Source organism: Chionomys nivalis, chromosome 1 (genome assembly GCF_950005125.1).
Source record: "Chionomys nivalis chromosome 1, mChiNiv1.1, whole genome shotgun sequence".
NCBI classification, from domain to species: Eukaryota; Metazoa; Chordata; class Mammalia; order Rodentia; family Cricetidae; genus Chionomys; species Chionomys nivalis.
Genome location: NC_080086.1, coordinates 177,367,454 through 177,387,794, shown reverse-complemented (window position 1 = coordinate 177,387,794; position 20,341 = coordinate 177,367,454). Strand labels below are relative to the sequence as shown.

Here is a 20,341-nt window from a genome sequence, read left to right as displayed (position 1 = left end):
ATGGGTGTGTGTGTGTGTTTAGTTATGGCTTCTTTGTTTTGTTTGTTTGTTTGTTTTCCAAGAGAGAAAAAGGAAGTCTGTGAAGTTGGGTGTGTGGGTAGATCTGGGAGAAGTTAAGGAAGGGAAAATATAATGAAAATATATTGTACTCCATAAATTGCTAAACACTACTGAATAAAAAAGCAATTTAATTAACAACTCAATAGTTGCAATATAGAAATATTTTATATAAGACTACTGAAAAGACAAAAGATATATGATCCACATAACATAAATTTCAATAGTTTATTAGCTGGTATGGAATGGAATAGCTTCTAGTTTACAGAAAGAAGTAGGAAGTGGAATATACTATTTGTTTTAAAGAGATACATTTATCCAGAAATGGGGAACATCAGCACCCAAACAATTCTGCCATGTCTACTTAACACTTCTCTTAGCATACTGAGACTCACTCAGACAAGCATTTGCTCAAAGCCAGGGAATCATATACTCGCATGTGGAAGCACAGCAAACCTCTTTTAACAGGGTGGTTACAAGGATTCTTCTGTAGACAAGTGAAACTTAGCCACCAGCGTTTTACAAATGGGAGCTAAGAAAGTATGGTCCTCAAGTGTGGTAGCCTCATACTGTACTTCCCTGAACACACTGAACAAGGCATTTTAAACATGTTCACAAGAAGGCATAAGTAACAATAAAATGTCTTCCTATACAAAAGAACTGAAGTATAGTCGACATGGGCCCAACACTCTGGCAACCGTAAAGCGTCTTCTGATAACTTCACAGAGAGTTGTAACTTTCTTCTAAAACTATAAAATCCCCCACACACCACACTGAATGACAGCACTACACGGTGTCTTCTGCAACTGTGGTGTCAAAAATCTGGTAACAAATTCGCTGCTCTGTTCCAATGGTGACGTTGTAGGACTTGATGAGGCACTCCAGCCAAGGGTATGTATCTACAGACCAAAGGAAATCTCATTTAACCATTAAAGTAACACGGACCTATCTGAGCTCTTTTCCCAGCCACAGATGAAAGTGACTGAGTTTATAAAACACCAGACAGCAGAGATGGTCAAAGATCTTACACTTCTTCCCATGCTGTTTATGGGCCTCCCTGGCTTTTCCTTGATGAGCTGTGAGGATATGGAACCTGAAGTTCAGCCTAAGCTAAGCATTACATGTCATCTGCCCTGCAGGAAGCAGGTACACACTCCCCCATCCTGGCAGCAATGGTGCTATCTCTATATTTTGAGAGCAAGTCAAACTCAATTCTAACATCATCAGAAGGCTCAGGACAGTTTGAACGACACCTGGTACAGTCCTCAAGCCTGGCCAGTGTAACTGGTGACTTCTGTGCGTTGCTGGTAGAATGGTACACTGAGAAGTATTTTAAAAAATAACTTCCTGTATATATCAAAAGTTACCAGGCCCAGAGACTTTTCGTTTTGGAAAAGTTTTACCCATGGTCATTCCAATAGCCAACGCAAATTAAAACTGAAAGCAAATATACCCAAATTAAACTTTTCTTCAGATGAGCAAAAATCCCCTCCCTTCTCTTGGGAACCGGTGCTACAGTACAGACTGACAGAGCATACCCTCACCCGGAGCAACTCTAACAGTCACATCAGCAACAGAGAAGCCCGCAGAGGGAATATTTGCTGCTGAGAACAATTACTAGAAGAATCAAGCTTTTAACACAATTTAGATCTACAGCTTCCAAGGGAAATCACTGGCCACAGAAGGACATGGTGCCAGCTATAACTGGTAAAACGTCATCTAGGCAGAAGTATGTTGACTAGCCAGTGTTGATACAGAAAAAAACTGAAGTTCATAAACTTTGAAAAGTAAAAACTGAAAATTCTGAAGTCCACTAACACTAAAAAGAAAATCATCAATGAGTCCAACAAGATAAATGCAGCTTAATTTTAGGACATGAGCCGGGCGGTGGTGGCGCACGCCTTTAATCCCAGCACTCGGGAGGGAGAGGCAGGCGGATCTCTGTGAGTTCGAGACCAGCCTGGTCTAGAAGAGCTAGTTCCAGGTCAGGCTCCAAAACCACAGAGAAACCCTGTCTCGAAAAAAACCAAAAAAAAAAAAAATTTAGGACATATTTCATGTAGAAATTGTATCCTTTAGGTAAAATTGCAGGCTTAATGTCTGTATGCTGTATGTATAAACTCAGAGTCAAGTGTGCTGGGATCAAAACTTATGCTTTAAAGTGTATTTGAAAGTATTTTAAAATTCCTTTATATTTGTCTCAGCTACTATCTCATCAAAAGATGGGAATAGTTACCATTTGTAACCTAGTAATTCACACAGACTTGTGATTTGCTTACTTCCAGTCTACAGGTTAGAAACGCGCTAGGTGTTTCTCCATGAGAAAGAAAAGGGAGGCATCTTTTGAATATTGCCTACCAATTTTTATTCCTGGAGGACATATCATATTCATGATTGTTTCTAGACTTCTCTGAAGGTCATCATCAGTGAGAACTTCTGATGCTGGGATCTTGAAAAAGTTCTCCTAAAAGTGAAAAACAAAGGAGATATTTATCATTTGAAAAAGCTGGGGCTGGAGAGATGACTCAGGAATTAAAGGTACTAGCTACTCCTGTAGAGAACCCGGGTCAGAGTCGCAGAACCACACAGTTAGCACAGCAGAAGTTTATTCCAGGGGATCGGATGTCTTCTAATCCATAGGGAGCACACATACACATGGTGAAGAGACAAACATTAGGCAAAACATTTATACAATAAAAATAAAAAATAAAGGCAGAGCTTCATTGTACAGAATTTCATTATCTACTTTGCAAAAATGATATATTATAAATATCAGTCTATTAGGCTGTGGAATGCAAAAACTGGAATACTGGTCTAATCTAAGACCTGATTCACTGCTGGAACTGTCAAACAGCTTTGAGATGTGCACAGTAAGATCATGCAGTGAGGCTGATGTGATGATACTTTCATACCCTGGAAAGTAAATCTATTAGGTATGAAAGGATATAACATTAAGATAACATTTACTTAGTTTCTTCCCCTTCTACTTTAACTTTCAGAAGAGATTTTTCTTGCTTTGCTAACTATTTTATCTTCAACACGCAAGGTATGCAACAGCTTCCCAGTAAATATTCATTTACTAAGTAATTGGGTGAACTGTGGAAACCAGAAAAAAATTCTCTTAACCTCAACTCGGACTGTCTTCCAATTTACGGCAGTTAAAACAAAAACAATATCCTCCCCCCCACACAAAAAGAACCACAGAACAGAAAACAAAAACAAAACCTCTAATTCTAACAAACAGTTGTTCTTCCTCTTAGCTTTTATTATTTCATGTCTATGAGAGCCAGTGATTTGACTGTGCCCACTGGAACTATGGGCTACTGTGGAACACCTAAGAAGGTCTTCTGAGGTTTAAGACTTTGGGACATGCAGCATCAGCTCGAGCTCAGGAAGAGAGCCATCAGTCATGTGCACAGTCAGTTGTGAAAGAACAGATGTGAGGAAATCACATCGGGGCCTAGGTTAAGCTTCAAGACTCTATGTACACTGTTACACACAGTGCAGGGGAATGACAGTTCCTGCTTATAGGGAGAGGAAGACCTTGTAACTGACCACAGCTAAGGGTGGCCTCAAGGAATAGCCAAAGGACAATGACGAGTGTTAGAAATGACAGCAGTCTTACAGGTTTCTCCACAGCTTACACAACAATACTGTTTGTTTATCAAGTAACTTCATTTAGCTTCCAACCACATAGCTTAGGAAGCACGGTCAGATGACTAAAGTGTGGCTAGATATCTGCTTTCTTGTGTAGCTATGGAATTTCTGCATGACAGGGACAATGATTCTCTAATTTTGATTTCTCAACTTTATATTTAAAAACTAAGGTTTATAATAAAAAATCAACAAATGCTTTTGTAGTATGATCGGGCATCTCTTGGGTATATTCCCAGGAGTGGTATTGCTGGATCCTTGGATATGTTGATTCCGAATTTCCTGAGAAACCGCCACACTGATTTCCAAAGTGGTTGCACAAGTTTGCATTCCCACCAGCAATGGATGAGTGTGCCCCTTACTCCACATCCTCTCCAGCATTAGCTATCATTGGTGTTTTTGATTTTAGCCATTCTGACAGGTGTAAGATGGTATCTCAAAGTTGTTTTGATTTGCATTTCCCTAATAGCTAAGGAGGTTGAGCATGACTTTAAGTGTCTTTTGGCCATTTGAACTTCTTTAGTTGAGAATTCTCTGTTCAGTTCAGTATCCCATCTTTTAATTGGGTTAATTAGCATTTTAAAGTCTAGCATTTGTTCAACTATGTTCATAGCAGCATTATTTGTAATAGCCAGAACGTGGAAACAGGGAAATATATATCTTAATTAAGGGAGCCATTTTAGGGTTGGCAAGAAACTGGAGGGGTTCCCAGGTGTCCAAGGAGATGTCCCCAGCTTGTTCCTTGAGCAGCTGAGGAGAGGGCACCTGAACTGGGCCTATCCTATAGCCACACTGATGAATATCTTGCATATCACCTTAGACCCTTCATTTGGTGATGGATGGAGATAGAGACCCACATTGGAGCACTGGACTGAGCTCTCAAGGTCCAAATGAGGAGCAGAAGGAGAGAGAACATGAGCAAGGAAGTCAGGAATGCGAGGAGGGGTGCGCCCACCCACTGTGACGGTGGGGCTGATCAAAAGGGAACTCACCAAAACCAGCTGGGCTGGGACTGATGGAGCATATGATCAAACCGGACTCTCTGAACGTGGCTGACAAGGAGGGCTGACTGAGAAGCCAAAAACAATGGCACTGGGTTTTGATTCTACTGCATGTACTGGCTTTGTGGGAGCCTAGGTTGTTTGGATGCTCACCTTCCTAGACCTGGAGGGAGAGGGGAGGACCTTGGACTTCCCACAGGGCAGGGAACCCTGACTGCTCTTTGGACTGGAAAGGGAGAGGGGGGGAATGGGGGGAAGGGGGAGGGAAATGGGAGGAGGTGAAAAATTGCAATAATAATAATTTGAAGAAAAATTTAAAAAATATAAAAATAAATAAAAAATAAAAAGCAAAAGACATACAATATTAGACTTCTGTTGCTATGTTCTATGTATATACTTTAAGTTATTTTAAATCCTTTAGAGAACAAAATATAGAGGAACTGAATTTTAGGCTTCAAAAGTTCTCAATAAGTTTCAATGAAGTAAAACTAAGAAGCATAAATACATTAAAAATTTAAATATAAATTATTAATGAAATATCTTTACCAGTTCCGTTACTTACAGAATCCTTGAGGTAAGCATCCAGTACTCCTGTTCCATCATCCAGCGTGAAAGTCATAACAAACACATACTGTAGAGGCACAATGCCCAGGACTAGTGAGGGAAAAAAGCACAATATACAAGGCAGTTAGATATCTTTATAGTTTATCTTTATAAAGTTGAAAGTGTTTTATTCTAGCATGTAGCTGCAAGTGACATTTACTAAGAATATTTACAACAGAAGGAAACATAGGGACTTCCCTTGTCTAGTATCAATTTATTAAAGTCATGCACCAGTTTATACAGAGTTAGCAACTTAATCCTAATAATTGACAGACAGTACAAAAAGTGATAAGACGCAACATATTCCATGCTGCTCATATTAAAAGTAAAGCTATAATTACAGAATGTTCTAAAAAGCAACAGGCAGTTCAGTATTTTTAAAAGTTTATCCATCTTTGTATTATGAGTATGGAGTATCCCTTATATTTTAAGAGATGCCATTTGGTTGAAAGAACAAAACTCATAATTTGGGATTCCATAATTGGCTAAGACAAAGAAAAATGAATGAATTAGATATACCAAATCACAAGAAAATTTACCACTGAGGTGAACATCCTTTTTACAAAAGTTGAAGATACTGTATAGATGTATGCAGTGTTATATAATCTTCCATGTGTGCAGTCCAAATTCCAATAGGAAAATTAATTAAACAGGCAATAAATTAACAGGAGAATAAAATAGGTGCAGACAAAATTTTAGTATTCAAGAGCAATAAGACGGGAAACAGAAGTTGGGTGGTGGTGGCACACGCCTTTAAACTCAGCATTTGGGAGGCAGAGGCTGGCAGATCTCTGTGAGTTCAAGGCCACCCTTGTCTACAAAGCTAGTTTCAGGACAGCCAGAACTCCAGAACTGTTATACAGAGAAGCCCTGTCTCAACCTCTCCCCTTCTCAAAAAAACAAAAACCAAAAGATAAAAAGAAAGTAAGGAAGGAAGAAGGAGGAGGAGGAGGTAGAGGAGGAGGAAGGGAGGGAAGGAAGGGAGGGAGGGAAGGAGGGAGGAAGGAAAAGGCAGGAACAGATTTGGGGCTTCAAAAGATCCTAAGAGGTTACACTGAACTAAGACCAAGAAGGGTGAACTTAAAAACTATGCCAAGGAACACAGCATGGCACTACCAAGTCCAAAGTAACATGGGATCCCACTGGATTGGAGAGTATAACGTATCCAAAATACAAAGTTAGATTTAAAAAGAAAAGAAATTAACCCACCTACAAAACACATGTTCAGGCACACACACACACACACACACACACACACAAACATATATTTATATAACAAAATTTCTGGCTACTAGAAAGAAGCTGAATGATTAGTTTCACAGAAATAACCATTTTTGTCATATTCTGGTTGCCCAAATTATAACAGCTGTCAATATCTGTGAAGGATAAACTCTAGAAAAGATTGGCAAAGTGGAATGGTTACTGAGAAGGAGAAACAATGGGAAAGTGACAAAGGAAGGGAGATTACCAGCTTGAAAATACAGACACAATGCAGGCACAATAGATACTGCTATCCCGCCAAGTTCCTTCTTATAGCAGACATAACACGGTCCATGTCAGTTGTACACAGCAGACTTGACCTCAACATTAAGAACTGTCTAAAGTTAATGGAACAGTTTTAAGTGCATGCCTTAGAATGCAAGCTGTGCCATGACCTGGAAGCTATAAACAAAGGCTAGGTGATTGTTATTTGTGCACGAGATAAAGACTGTTTTGTCCTGGCTAAAGACTTGGGAGGAAAATAACAGCCATCTCAATACTTTTTCCAATGCTAAGATAAAAGTATTAGAAAGATTTCCTTAGGACTTGTATTTGGGACCAATGATTAAATGGAAAACAAATGATCAAGTATTGAAATATGATTATGATCACAATGCTTAAAAATAGTCATATACATTTTGTGGTGGCTTAAAAGAAAATGGCCCCCAAAGGAAGTGAGGCTTTGTTGGATGAAGTGTGTCAGTGTTGGTGCGGCCTTTGAGGTCTCCTATGCTCAAGCTAACTCCCAGTGAGAGAGGGCACCTCCTGTTGTCTTCTGATCAAGATGCAGCCAGCTTGGTGTCTGCCTATCACCAAGCTCCCTGCCATGATGATAACGGATTGAACTTCTGAAATCTAAGCCTCTACTCAATGAAATGTTTTCCTTTCTAAGAGTTGCCATGGTCACGGTATCTCTTCACAGCGATAGAAACCGAACTAAGACACATTTTAAATATTTAGTCCTCATTTTTCAATACAATTACTGTAAACAGATTTCAATTTAGAAAAATTAGACTAGTTCCATCAAAAATATCCATAAATGTTAAAGAACAAATTGGTCAAATGACAAAGAGAACTGAAATTATAAAACACAAAACACAGAAATTGAGCTAACCTTCTGCCACAGTGGAAGGATTCCATAGTTCTTTATTAAGAAGGTTTGGTATAGGTTTCAAGTTTGAACACTGTTTACATCTGGAATGATAAGTGAAAAAATAGTAAATACAAAAATATAATCAATTTCATTCAGTTATTACATATTGTTCAAGTTGGGCCACTTTTAAAAAGTCAGTTATTAAACTGAAAAGGGCAAACACTATACTGTAATGTGCTTATTTCCAAAGAGAATTATGATTACCATTCTACACAAAAGCAACAGAAGATACGATGGGTGTGGTGGCTTGAATGAGAAAGGCCTCAGGGGTCATTTATGTGAATTTTTGGATCCCAGTTTGTGGGCTATTTAGGAAGGATTAGAGATGTGACCTTGTTGGAAGAGGAGTGTCACTGGGGTCAAAAGTCCATACCAGGACCAGTTGTTCTTACACCAGCTTGCAGGTAGGATGTAAGCAAGCCCTCAGCTACTGCTTCAGTGCCATGCCTGCTCCATGCTCCCATGCTCCCACTGTGATGTCATGGACTCACCCACTAAACTGTAAGCAACTTCAATTCAATGCTTTCTTTTAAAGTACCAAAACAATAACCAAGACAATGGGCTTCAGAATAAGTTGAGAATCAGGAATTGGACTCTAGACAAAATTAATTTGGTTGTGAATTTTCTTGTTAAAACAAGAAGACACAGGAGAAAAGTTGAAGGAACTCTAAATGTATAGCTCTATTAGCAATATCTGGTGGACACAGCCTTACAAAACAATAAAAAATCATTCTGAATGGACAGTGAGAACAAGTTAGATTTTAGGGAAATTAATATTTTTAGTAAGCATATATTCAGAGATGTATAATTTATGACACCAGATAGTTACTGTTCGAAATATAAAATTGAACACTGTTTAGTACAATTTGCTCTCCTTATATATTAATATATTTTTAAGTATGAGTAATTCAACTTTATTAAGTATGATCAAATGTTTATAAGATATAGTAAGAAAATATGCTTAAAAGTCTACAAGAGCTAGTTCCAGGACAGGCTCCAAAACCACAGAGAAACCCTGTCTCGAAAAACCAAAAAAAAAGTAAATTCAACAATGCTTTTCATTTATGTATTTGGGAAAACAGAGGTGACTATTTTCAGGTTTATCATTTAATCATCAAATATATAAATACTTTTTTATTAACAGCAATAATAAAAAGATAATGGAGTGAGAATTATTTACTAATATCAGACAATCACAAAGCAAGTTAATGGCTAATTGCTGCTTTCCTGACTTAGACTGACAATGCGTACTGTGCTAGTAAGACGAGAGGGAAAGCAGGAAGGAAAAGGAGCAAGATCACTTCAGAAACAAAATTTAAACTGTAGACTTATTCACAGAAGCACAGAATACGGTGGGTTTTGATATTTCAATTGAGTAGTATATAAAAACTGCAGAAGATATAAAGATATGAAGGCACTGGGTACTTCAGAGGAAAAACAGCTACTAATTTATTTTACTTCATTGCTGAAGGTTTTCATCCAATGTGTATTAAACAAAACCAAGGGCAAAGCCTACTGGTCCCTGTAAGGACCACAATAGAGTAGTAGGTATGGTAACGGCAGGAAGTAATTTTATAACAAAAATCAAAATTTAGTTTCATTAGTAATAATGAGTAGCAAATGTTACACATTAGGAGAAGGACAGGAAGAAGGGAATGGAAGATGGGATGACAAGATCTACCCAGGCTACAGAACAAGGCTTTTAGAAGCAGAGCATTTCCAGAGTGACTGTTTCACCAAAAGTATAGGTGCTTTCCTTCATGCTCCTTTCAGGGCAGAAGCTACAGACCCCATACTCTCTGCCAGTTTTCAGTGGCAGAAACTCTGCAGCATGCTGGCTCAGCAGTTGTTGAATTCACTGGGTTTTCAACTCTAAACCAACCCTTTAGTTAGCATCTAAATTCTGTGACCTAGGAAGATCATCTTCAAAGTCTTATACCCATGGTGCATTGCCATGCATACACACTGTGTATGTGTGTGTTCTAGAATAGAAATATACAAGAAAATTTAGTAGGGATGCTCTTGAACTCACAACAGGGTTGCCTCAATACATTTAACCTACTGAACAGAGAGCTCAGCACATGGTTGCTAACCTTAATGATCCTGTTGTCCACTGAAAGTTTGGAATTGCTATTTCTCTCTAACATATGAATATTGTACCACACACCACTCTTCTAGAAAAGATCAAAATTCAAAAATCAAAGGCCTGAATCTATACTTCATTTATACACAATCGTAGCTCAGGAACTGTTTCTAACTATACTAATAACCTCCTGAAAAGACAGCAGCCCAGGGGATAAACAGTGAAGACACAGCTGGAATCCCGGTCTCTAGCTGAATGCATACCCATAATGATAGACGTTCCCCTGTATGAGAAATGGCGCTGAGAGGTCTAGCAGCTCCAGGTCCTCGGGGCCGGACTTCACAGGAATCACACTGTGAAACTTGCTTGATAGTTTAGAGACTTCACAGAACCTTCCTCCTTTAAAAGAACAAATTCTTCAATAACACAAATATAATCAGAGCAAGGCATGGGAGATAGACAATGTGTGAGCTACAGCAAATTCTACAAAGAATTTCACAGAAAAAGGAGTTACAAATTAGATGAAAACATAAACTTGTCAGGATGAAAAAAACAACTATTACTTAAAAAGTAGATTAAAAAACCAGGAAATAAAAAAAGTACAATTCTATTCTTTTAAAGTTGTCATTATCATGGCTTTTCAAGGCTCTTTTCCTTGACTTAGGTATTAGCTGAGGACTTTCAGTCCACATTACAACAGTGACATCCAGAGGCCAAGACTGTAACAGCCGCCCATAAGCAATCAGCCTTTCTACTAAATCATTATTCATTTAGATCTGCTCAGACACAACACGATTACAGGTAGGAATTCAACAAGGTAGATAAATGCATATTTTATTCATAATCTGAAAATGCAATTCAGGTGAATGTGTTTGCTTATACATATTTGAATCTAGCTAATGTAGTGTTTTGAAGAATTGAAATTAACAGTAGGTGTCCATAACTTATATTTAAGAGTGATTAATGTGCAAAACAACATTTTAAAAACCTAATAACAAGTCTCCCACCTTCTATCAAAATTAGGCATTCACTTGAAAGAGGGAGAATGTCATCATTTTTCACAAAATGAACAGCGACCTGACGTCCTCCTTGGCCTTTAGTGGACCAGACTTTTGAGTCATACAGTGACGTATCTTGCAGCTTGGTATTTAGAGCTTTACTTGAAGCATCTTGTAAAATTTTATCCAAACTGTCCTCATATGGAACTTCTTGCCTAAAACCATTGATAATGAAGTATCAGAAAACAATAGATGGATATGCCCAAAATTCCAATTTAATAAAGTACTAAAGTTAAAAAAACAAAAACAAAAACCCTTAGGGGCTACTCGATGATTAAAAGCACTTGCTATCCTCGCATATACCCAAGTTTATTTCCCAGCACCCACATGGAGCTACACAACCACCCATAATTCCTTTCCTGAATCCTGTGGGCATCGGGCATACACATGGTGCACAGACACACATGCAGGTACAACACTAAAACCCACAAAATACGTGAATACAGAACAAAATTAAAACACTATTTTACATAAAGACTAAATCAGCTAAATTTTACTCAATAGGTATTTGACATTGTATGGCTAGGTAAATCCTTACCATAAACAGACTTAGACTGCATCGGTGTTGGCAAACACATGCCATGGAGCATGTGTAGAAGTCAGAGGACAATTTCCTACCACGTGGGCACTCAAGTCATCAGGTTTGGCAGCAGACATAGTCACCTGCTGCCCTAGGCCCAGGACTGGTTTAGAGTCCAAGCTTAGTCGTTCCCAGTACCAATCTGCTGTCTTATATCTTCATCCCAGTTAATTCCATTGCCACAGGGCGCCTACTTTAAAACAGTGTTAACTTCACTTATTGTTAATAATAAGTCATATAAGTCACATGAGTTCTCATAGAGTAGAAATGGCATGGCTTGGAATCAAAAGGTTTAAGTCCTTGTCCCGATTCTGTCCCCAGCTGTGTGTAACTTCAGGCTGTCTTACATTCTCTAAGATGCTTTCGTTCAAGATCATATGGGTAAAAAACAGACTCCTTGAGTTTTATGAAATGGGATTTAAGGATTGAATTTCTCTGAAAACATAATAATCTCAGATTTTGTAAGGTAAACCACACATACATTATTATGTGGACATTGTGCAGGTGTGTTTTTACAAGACAGTGCACTAGAGTTTCAGCTTCATGAATGCTGGCCCAGTGTGCATGTTCATGCAGTAACTGTATTTACCAAAATATCATTTTCTATGTTTCAAGGAAAGATGGTACATTATATTGAAAGGATTAATAGGAGATAATGTTTATGATCTAAACATGTTTTGAGATGAATACTGTTAAGTTCCAAACCTGGGACAAATGGCTGAGGTGCCCATTTAACATCAAAGCTAGACCTGGCAGCCAGGTTCTCCCAGCATCCCTCAGTCTCTACCAGTTACACACCCTGCCCTCTAGCCCTCTACCCTGAACTCTCCAACCCAGGGCTGCCCTTCCCTGGAGGCTCTTCCCTATTTAATCTAGACATTTTGCTCACTTTCCCTTTTTGAACCTTTGGACTGCAGGCAGCAGCAGCTGATGTCCTCCCCTCTGCCTTCACCTCCCCATGAATCACAGGGCTCAGTCTGGTCATCCCATGAGAGACTCTGCCAGATATCTCTTCCTCTGTGCTCTCCCATATACCTGTAGTAAACATTCTCCTCCACAGTACCTAGAGCAGTCATGTCCTTTCCTTTTTAGTTCTTTTTTTTTCATTCAAATACGTATTAATAAGATTATAAAAGGTCCCATAATTTTACATATTCACATAATAACTGTTTAGAATGAAGACACCACACTTAACTATATTACCATTATTAAACATAACAGAAAATTTTCAGTTGTGTGTATTCAACCTACGAAAATTTGAATTTCAAGCCTGAAAATAACAACTATTTTAAGCCAGGCAATGGTGGCACACACCCTTAATCCTAGCACTTGGGAGACAGAGGCAGGTGAATCTCTGTGAGTTTGAGGCCAGCCTCGTCTACAAGAGCTAGTTTCAGGGTGGACTTCAAAGCTACAGAGAAACCATGTCTCAAAAAACTAAAAAGAAAAGAAAAAAAAAGAATGACTCAAAAGGATTTTCTTTGTAGAAATTGAGTACTTTCCCTTCAAATCATCAGCATTTTTTAAAATACTACAAATCAAATCATGATATGCTCATTTTAATACTTAACCCCCCCGTCTCTCTCTGTCTCTCTGTCTCTCTCTCACACACACACGGGCATACATATATACAAACAACAAACAATATGGCATGATTTTTTTTTTTAAATTTTGGGAAATACTTACAATGAATGACATTTAGGACAAAAAAGTTTAACAGACTGGAAAAGTCTTCTGGGCATATATGATCTCAGTTTTGCACGGATTCGATATTGTTGAGGAGCTTTTTGCTTCAAAATGGCACAAATTGGTGTTTTCATTAAATACTGGTGATCTGTAAGTACTGTAAAGAATTTTTACATTCAATCAGAATAAATAACGTATGGGCGTCTTAGCTGTGTTTGGCTCAGCAAAGACGTATTATAAAATCAGTCTCAGCTACAGTTACTAGATATGCACCTAAGGCCCACAGACAGTGCCAGGCACAGAACAGACACCCCGCAGACTTACAGAATAGCTGTGGGCCACTGTAGCACATGGAATCTAATTATATACTGCATGGTTACATCTTTATACCATTAAATACTATGTTTTATGTATTTTTATATGGAACTAATAGAAATTTCTAGTAACTTCTAATTTATGCAAAACAGGAAGGTTTATTTCAACAAGAAAATAAATGTTAACCTTTGCAAAATGTGAAACAGTTCACTGCCCACCTTGGAGACAACTCGCTAGGCAACAGCTTACATTCCAATTTATAGTTCATCAAACAAATGCTAACAAAACACATTCACTAAAAATTATCTGCCACACAGGCTCTTGTCTTGGGTATCTCAAATTCAAGACTTTATTGAACTTTCCTTCATTTAAAAGTTAGAATGTGAGAACAGAACTGGTCATTAGGGGAACCCAATTATCACAGACGTGCTCAGTGTGTGAAAGAAAAGGAATTCATTTTCTAAGTAGGAAAGGGAAGTAGGAGAGGGGGAAGGGGGTGTGGGAGAAAGGAAGCAATCGAGTTACAACAGAAGAACAGCACAAGGAAATGCCTGGGACATATAAAACTGGAAGGCTGGGGATCGGGGACTGAGTTTACACTAAACAGCTCTTCCTCGGCCCCTTAGACACTGTTCTAAGTAACACTCTCCTACTTAGAAAACAGAACTGATGCACAAGCCCTACAACCCCCGAACAATCAGGAACATTACTTCTATACATAGATTAAATCCAACAAAACCCTCAAGGAATATATTTTCCTCATGTGGCGAATGGCTAAGCTTTGTAGTGAGACACTTGTTCTGTGTAGCCCTGATCAATTTAAAATAAAATGAAACACTGCTGCATTTCACACTGAGGTAATGTTTTAAAATAATTAAACTTTGTACTACTTTCAGATTTAAAGAAAAATTGTGAGAACATAAGGCTATCCTGAATATGCTGTTAAGATCCAACAATTGTAACACACTCTACTCATGATCTACACTTTACAATTTTGTTACTGAATTATTGGCAACAGCTTCCAGAAATTATGGAATTCTCCTGTTTTCTCCTAACAATTACGTCATGAGAACAATTTGTCTCGTTGACATAGCTGCAGTGTCTGTTTCAAAGACAACATGATTTTAACACTGCTATTTGCTTATCAGATTTTTAAGTTTTCTCTCCCACTGTCTTTACATTTCTGCTCTAATCCTAACAGTGCAGAATACTTGTCCTTCACGTGTTCACATTCCATCTTCAAGTGATCCCCAGTCTGTCTGTGTTTACTTCATGTCACTGACTTGAGAAGGAGACAATTAGTTTGCTGAGTAGCATCATTTTAGATCGGGGTGGTATTTTCTCACACTCAGATTCTAACTATGAGCTTGTGGCACAGAGATTACATATGTGACACTGGTTCTCAATGCATCCTATGAAGTGGTCTGAGAGAGGACCCTGCCCTCCAGGGGAGGGAAACCGTGCAGTTGAGTAATGAATGTCCAGCATCTCTCTACAATGAATGAATTTCCTACTGTTGTAATTAGTAAGGGGGTAACTTAGAATCCAATAGTTTAAAACAGATTCACAATTAAACCAATAAATACCATCACGTTAGCAAAATGGTCATATTTCTTTAACATTATTTGTTTCATTAATTAGGTGTCATTCTACCTTTTAAGAGTTTTCTATTCAATCACGTTTTATTAAATTTTACTAGCAACACAAGTTCATACAGTCCAGTTTTACTCAAGAAATTCTAATCCAGCACTAGTCTTTAGTTGATGATCATTATGTCCCAGATTTGATATTTTCTATTAGCTGAACATTTCTTTATTTTCTAGCAGTTCAGGATGTTTTTGATTTATCTCTAATTTCCCTGTCCTAATTTTGGAATCTGCCTTTTCTCCAAAGATACCAGGAATACTTTTACAGGTCAAGATCGGTCTGTGCATTGCATATGCTCCTTACATCTGGAGATCATTGCCTCTGCATGACAATACCTGTAATGGTATCCACATAGGCATCTAAAGTCTGACTGCAAGGCATCTTCAGCTCCAAAAAAAACCAGAAATCTTTAGTCTACCATCCCATAATTACACCCTTCTCCAAGAGGAGAAACTCCTATTTTATAGCATTATACATCTAATGAACAACTTAATGAATTATTTAATGCACTTCTGTTCAGATATTTTTTCTCAATTAGAGCTTTTAATCAAGTTAGTTCAAATGACAGGAGTATATGTGGTAAATGTGTACGATCACTGCAGACATTAAAATTTGGGAGCATAGTGCAAATAATTTCTTAAGTGTGTAGAGTTAAATACATCACATAATTTTATTGAATTAATGTCAGTATAATTTGTATCATTACACTAAACACATTTTATAATTATATTGATATATAACTTAAAAAGCAAATTCAATATAGAACTATGTGCATACATGGATTCTGTATTATGGCACTATAGGATGAAGCAGGGAAATCAAAGTTAAACGCAAGTGCTGACTGCCCCAGGAGGATCTACTATCACTGATGGTACGAAGGCATTGGTTGGACATTGTAACCACAGGCATCTGCATGCTGGTCACTGTACTGTGAGTGGTCTTACTTGTAGCGGAGACTTGCTGGCATCGCTCTACCTCATAGAGTGATACTGAGCCTGATCCAGAGTCTACAGGAAAAAAACAGGAAATCTCACAATTACATAGCTATTTAAAAAACATCCACCAGAAACTCAATGTAAAACTTAAAATATAGAACACTGTCCAGAGAAACTGAGGAAAGCCTAAATAAACATTGAAATATCTAGTTTCCTGAAATTTCCTTGCAGATTCAGATACTATTTACAAAAATAATAGGCTTAGTTACAAAAATTAGAAGGCAAGGTCTCTCCTTTCTTTGAGGAGAAATATAAAGAATCCACAATACTGAATAAATCATGACAGGGAGGAAAATTAGTGGATTTATGCTACTTGACTTCAAGGCATAGCAATCAAGAAACTTTGGTACTGACAGAAAGAATAGTAACAAGAAAAACAACGAAGGCTTGAAAATCAACTCACATTTTGATTGTTGACAAAAGAAGGAAGGAAGGTCATTCATAGAGAACACAATACTTTTGTCTTTTCAAGAAATGACTTTGCAACCACTAGAAATTATTAACAAGAGAGGGTGCAGAATTCAAAATACACTAATAAGTAATACATAGGAAGCCTCCAATAAAAACATATCTGCAGTTACTTGATGTTTTGGCAGATGCTGAAGCCATCTACATGAAAAGAAAACACACTGCAAGACTGCTCATCACCATTTCTCTCAGCATTAAGAAATGAGCTACTGACATACACTCTGGCATAGACGAATCTCAGAATATAGAATGTACAAAAGCAATTCCACTAAGTTCAACAATAAGAATATCTTGAGAGATTTGGATGACTCATGTTTATGCATTAGATACCCAAAACACTTACAAGCAAAACCACTTAGACTGGCTAATATAAAGGAGCATCAGCACCCTTTGTTCCCTTTAGAAACTGACAAGCAAAATGGTTGCTTAAGAAAGTCACATAGTATTTTTTTAATGAATACAAAACACTACGTATACATTATAATTCAAATAAACACTATCACTCTAATTTGAAAGTGTGATTCAAGGGTGAACCAAGCTTAGTTGTATATAGGACAGATAAATGTTAAAGTGTTTCTTTAACACAAATATACACCATATAAGTATAAGAACTGAAAAGAGAGACATGGAAGAAAGCATGGAGAAATTTAGAAATGCTTCTAAAATTATGAGGAAGTAAAATGTCAATGTTACAGATTATCCTTACTTGAAAGTGAAACGTCCTCATTTTCTGATTGACAGATTCCACTTGAGGGCTGAGTGACGTCCACATCTGCACATTCTAACTCTCTAAAATAAAAAAAAAAAAAAAAAGGAAACCAAATTGTGTAATAAAGTCAACAGAGTAAGTTTTACTTTTACTCACAAAATCCAAGAGTTCATTAAATTATAAAATTTGATGATTCAGGTCAATGGTCTGGAGCTTTTATCAGATTATCTGAGAGCTCCAAAGCCATCAAAGTAAACAACAGAGGTCAGACAGATATGAATAGAACAGTCAGTCAATAAAATACTCAAAGACAAAACAAAACAAAAAACCCTGGGAAATGGTTAACATTAGCAGTTACAACGATATCACCCAAGATTGGAACAATAAGCTCAATCTCCTGGGACTAATAATATCTGGGTGTGGACACAGGGCCTCCCTGTTAGCCACTTTTCATACTTCCCATACAGACTATGTTCATTGCTTTGTGACTCCACTGACCCGCAGGACATCCTATGTACTAGGACCCACTGCTGCCACACTAGCCTGGCTCAGGTAGGCGACCTTCGTTCTTTTGCTTGTGTTCCACTCTAGTCTTTCCGTACTTACCCTTCTAGTTCACAACCACCCCCTTGGGACTCAACATCATGGTTCAGATCCAGGGTCTCTCTAATTTTTCTCAGTCACTTCTCTCAGCCTTTCCTTCTAGTACAGCTTCATTCCTTTGTGACCGAGCAACAGAACAACTCTCCATCGCACAGCAGAACAACGCTCCATCCCACGGTAGAACAACTCTCCATCACATGGCAGAACAACGCTCCATCCCACGGCAGAACAAAGCTCCATAGCACGGCAGAACAACGCTCCATCCCACGGTAGAACAACACTCCATCCCACGGTAGAACAACTCTCCATCACATGGCAGAACAACGCTCCATCCCACGGCAGAACAAAGCTCCATAGCACGGCAGAACAACGCTCCATCCCACGGTAGAACAACACTCCATCCCACGGTAGAACAACTCTCCATCACATGGCAGAACAACTCTCCATCACACGGCAGAACAACGCTCCATCCCACGGTAGAACAACGCTCCATCCCACGGTAGAACAACTCTCCATCACACGGCAGAACAACTCTCCATCACACGGCAGAACAGTTCTCTACCACACACACAGCAGAACAGTTCTCTATCACGGGTCCAGACCCACCACTTAGCTGTGACCCAGAAGAGCTCTTCACTAGCAACCCTACAGCCACCATACTTCACTAGGGACCAGAATGAGCAAAAGCAAGAAAGATCAGAAACTCCCCCAACAAAGACAAGAACAGATATCTACACCAAGAAATATCTAGAATATCATAACTACAGATGCCTAAATAACAGAGCAAAACACAAGAAGGAAGAACAAGATAATATACCCCCTCCAGAAGCCAGTAAGTCTATTATAAGCCTTGGGAACAGCTATTAAGCCAAAGCACGAATCAAGGACTTAAAAATAGCAATCATGAGTAAGCTCAAAGACCTTGAAGGAAATATGAACAAATCCCTAAATGAAGACCTAAAATGCAAACAGCTAAATCAAATAATGAAAAGAATTCAAGACATGGAAGAAGAGTTTAACAAAGAAATAGAATAACTAAAAAAACACAAACTAAAATAAAACTGGAAATGAAAAACTAAAGAAGCTGAATAAAACTTCACAGGTTAGCCTTAGCTACAGATTTTTAAAAAATGAAGAAAGAATTCTGGTCTTGCAGACAATGTAGAAGGAATAGATGAGTTGGCCAAAGAAAAATTCAAATATAAAAAATCCAGTCAAAATATATCTAGGAAATCTGGGACATTATAAAAAGACCATATCTATGAATGATAATCTAAGAATGATATAAATGAAGAAACCTAGGTTATATAGATGCAGAAAATATTTTTAATAAAATCATAGAAGAAAACTCCCCCAATATAAAGAAAGATGTTTATCCAGGTAGGCAAATAGACTAGACCAGAAAAGGTGATGCATAATAAAACCATACTTGACCATGATGCATTAATAAAGTGCTAACTATACAGAATAAAGAATGAATATTAAAGGATACAAGAGAAAAAGACCAAGACTTTTATAGGGCAGGCCCACTTAAACACGCAACTTCTCAATAGAGACTCTAATGGGCCTGGGCAGATGTCTACAAGCTCTGAGAGACCAGAGATACCAGTACTGACTACTACACCCAAAAAAACTATTACTCATAATTGATGAAGAAAGAAGAAAATTTCACAATAAAAACAAGTTTAAGCAATTTCTGTGCACCAATCCAAATCTACAGAAGACAATAGGAGGAAAACTTTAGTTAAGATGAATTCACTTAAGAGGGCACATGAAATAAATAATCAAAGAAGTTAGTCTAAAGAAAGGGAGATGATGACACACCTCATACTATGAAAACAAAATTGCACAAATTAATAAATTCTGCTCTTAAAAGCTCTCAATATTAATGGCCTCAATTACCTAATCAAAAAAACATAGACTAACAGACTGATTAGAAAACAGGACCTATCTTTCTGCTACATGCATGAAACACCACTCACAACCAAGGATAGACATCATCTTATGGTAGAGAGATGGAAAAAGGTATTCCAAGCTAATGAATCCAAGAAGAGAGCAGGATAGTTGAAGAAAGACTTCAGGCCAACAATAATAAAAAGAAATAAGGAAGTACACTATATCCCCATTAAAGAAAAATCCACCAAGAGGATATTACAATATTAAATGTGTGTACCAAACACAAAGGCACTCCAGTTCATAAAAAGAAACACCACTACAGCTAAAATCACTTATTGACTCTCACATTTTGAAAGTGAGTAACTTCACTACTCTCCTCATGCCAATAGACTGGCCACCCAGACAAAAACTCAACAGAGATATGGTAAATAATATAAATCAAATGGAATTAGCACACATTTAAGAATGTCCCACCTAGGCCGGGCGGTGGTGGCGCACGCCTTTAATCCCAGCACTCGGGAGGCAGAGACAGGCGGATCTCTGGGGGTTCGAGGCCAGCCTGGTCTACAAGAG

General features: G+C 38.0%; 1 protein-coding gene across 5 annotated transcripts in view; it reads right to left on the bottom strand.

Moving 5' to 3' along the window:
- Window positions 1-289: 289 nt before the first annotated feature.
- Pot1 (protection of telomeres 1) overlaps window positions 290-20,341 on the bottom strand; it is a 68,540-nt gene continuing 48,488 nt past the window's right edge. For all 5 annotated transcript variants that reach the window (XM_057772729.1, XM_057772720.1, XM_057772712.1 and 2 more), the window contains 9 exons: window positions 17,267-17,349; window positions 16,042-16,104; window positions 13,136-13,292; window positions 10,819-11,024; window positions 10,075-10,210; window positions 7,690-7,769; window positions 5,275-5,366; window positions 2,416-2,521; window positions 290-956 (listed from right to left, as the gene is read on the bottom strand). In XM_057772729.1, the coding sequence (XP_057628712.1) occupies window positions 844-956; window positions 2,416-2,521; window positions 5,275-5,366; window positions 7,690-7,769; window positions 10,075-10,210; window positions 10,819-11,024; window positions 13,136-13,292; window positions 16,042-16,104; window positions 17,267-17,349 (1,036 nt within the window). In that variant the 3' untranslated portion in view covers window positions 290-843. The remainder of the gene's footprint in view (window positions 957-2,415; window positions 2,522-5,274; window positions 5,367-7,689; window positions 7,770-10,074; window positions 10,211-10,818; window positions 11,025-13,135; window positions 13,293-16,041; window positions 16,105-17,266; window positions 17,350-20,341) is intronic.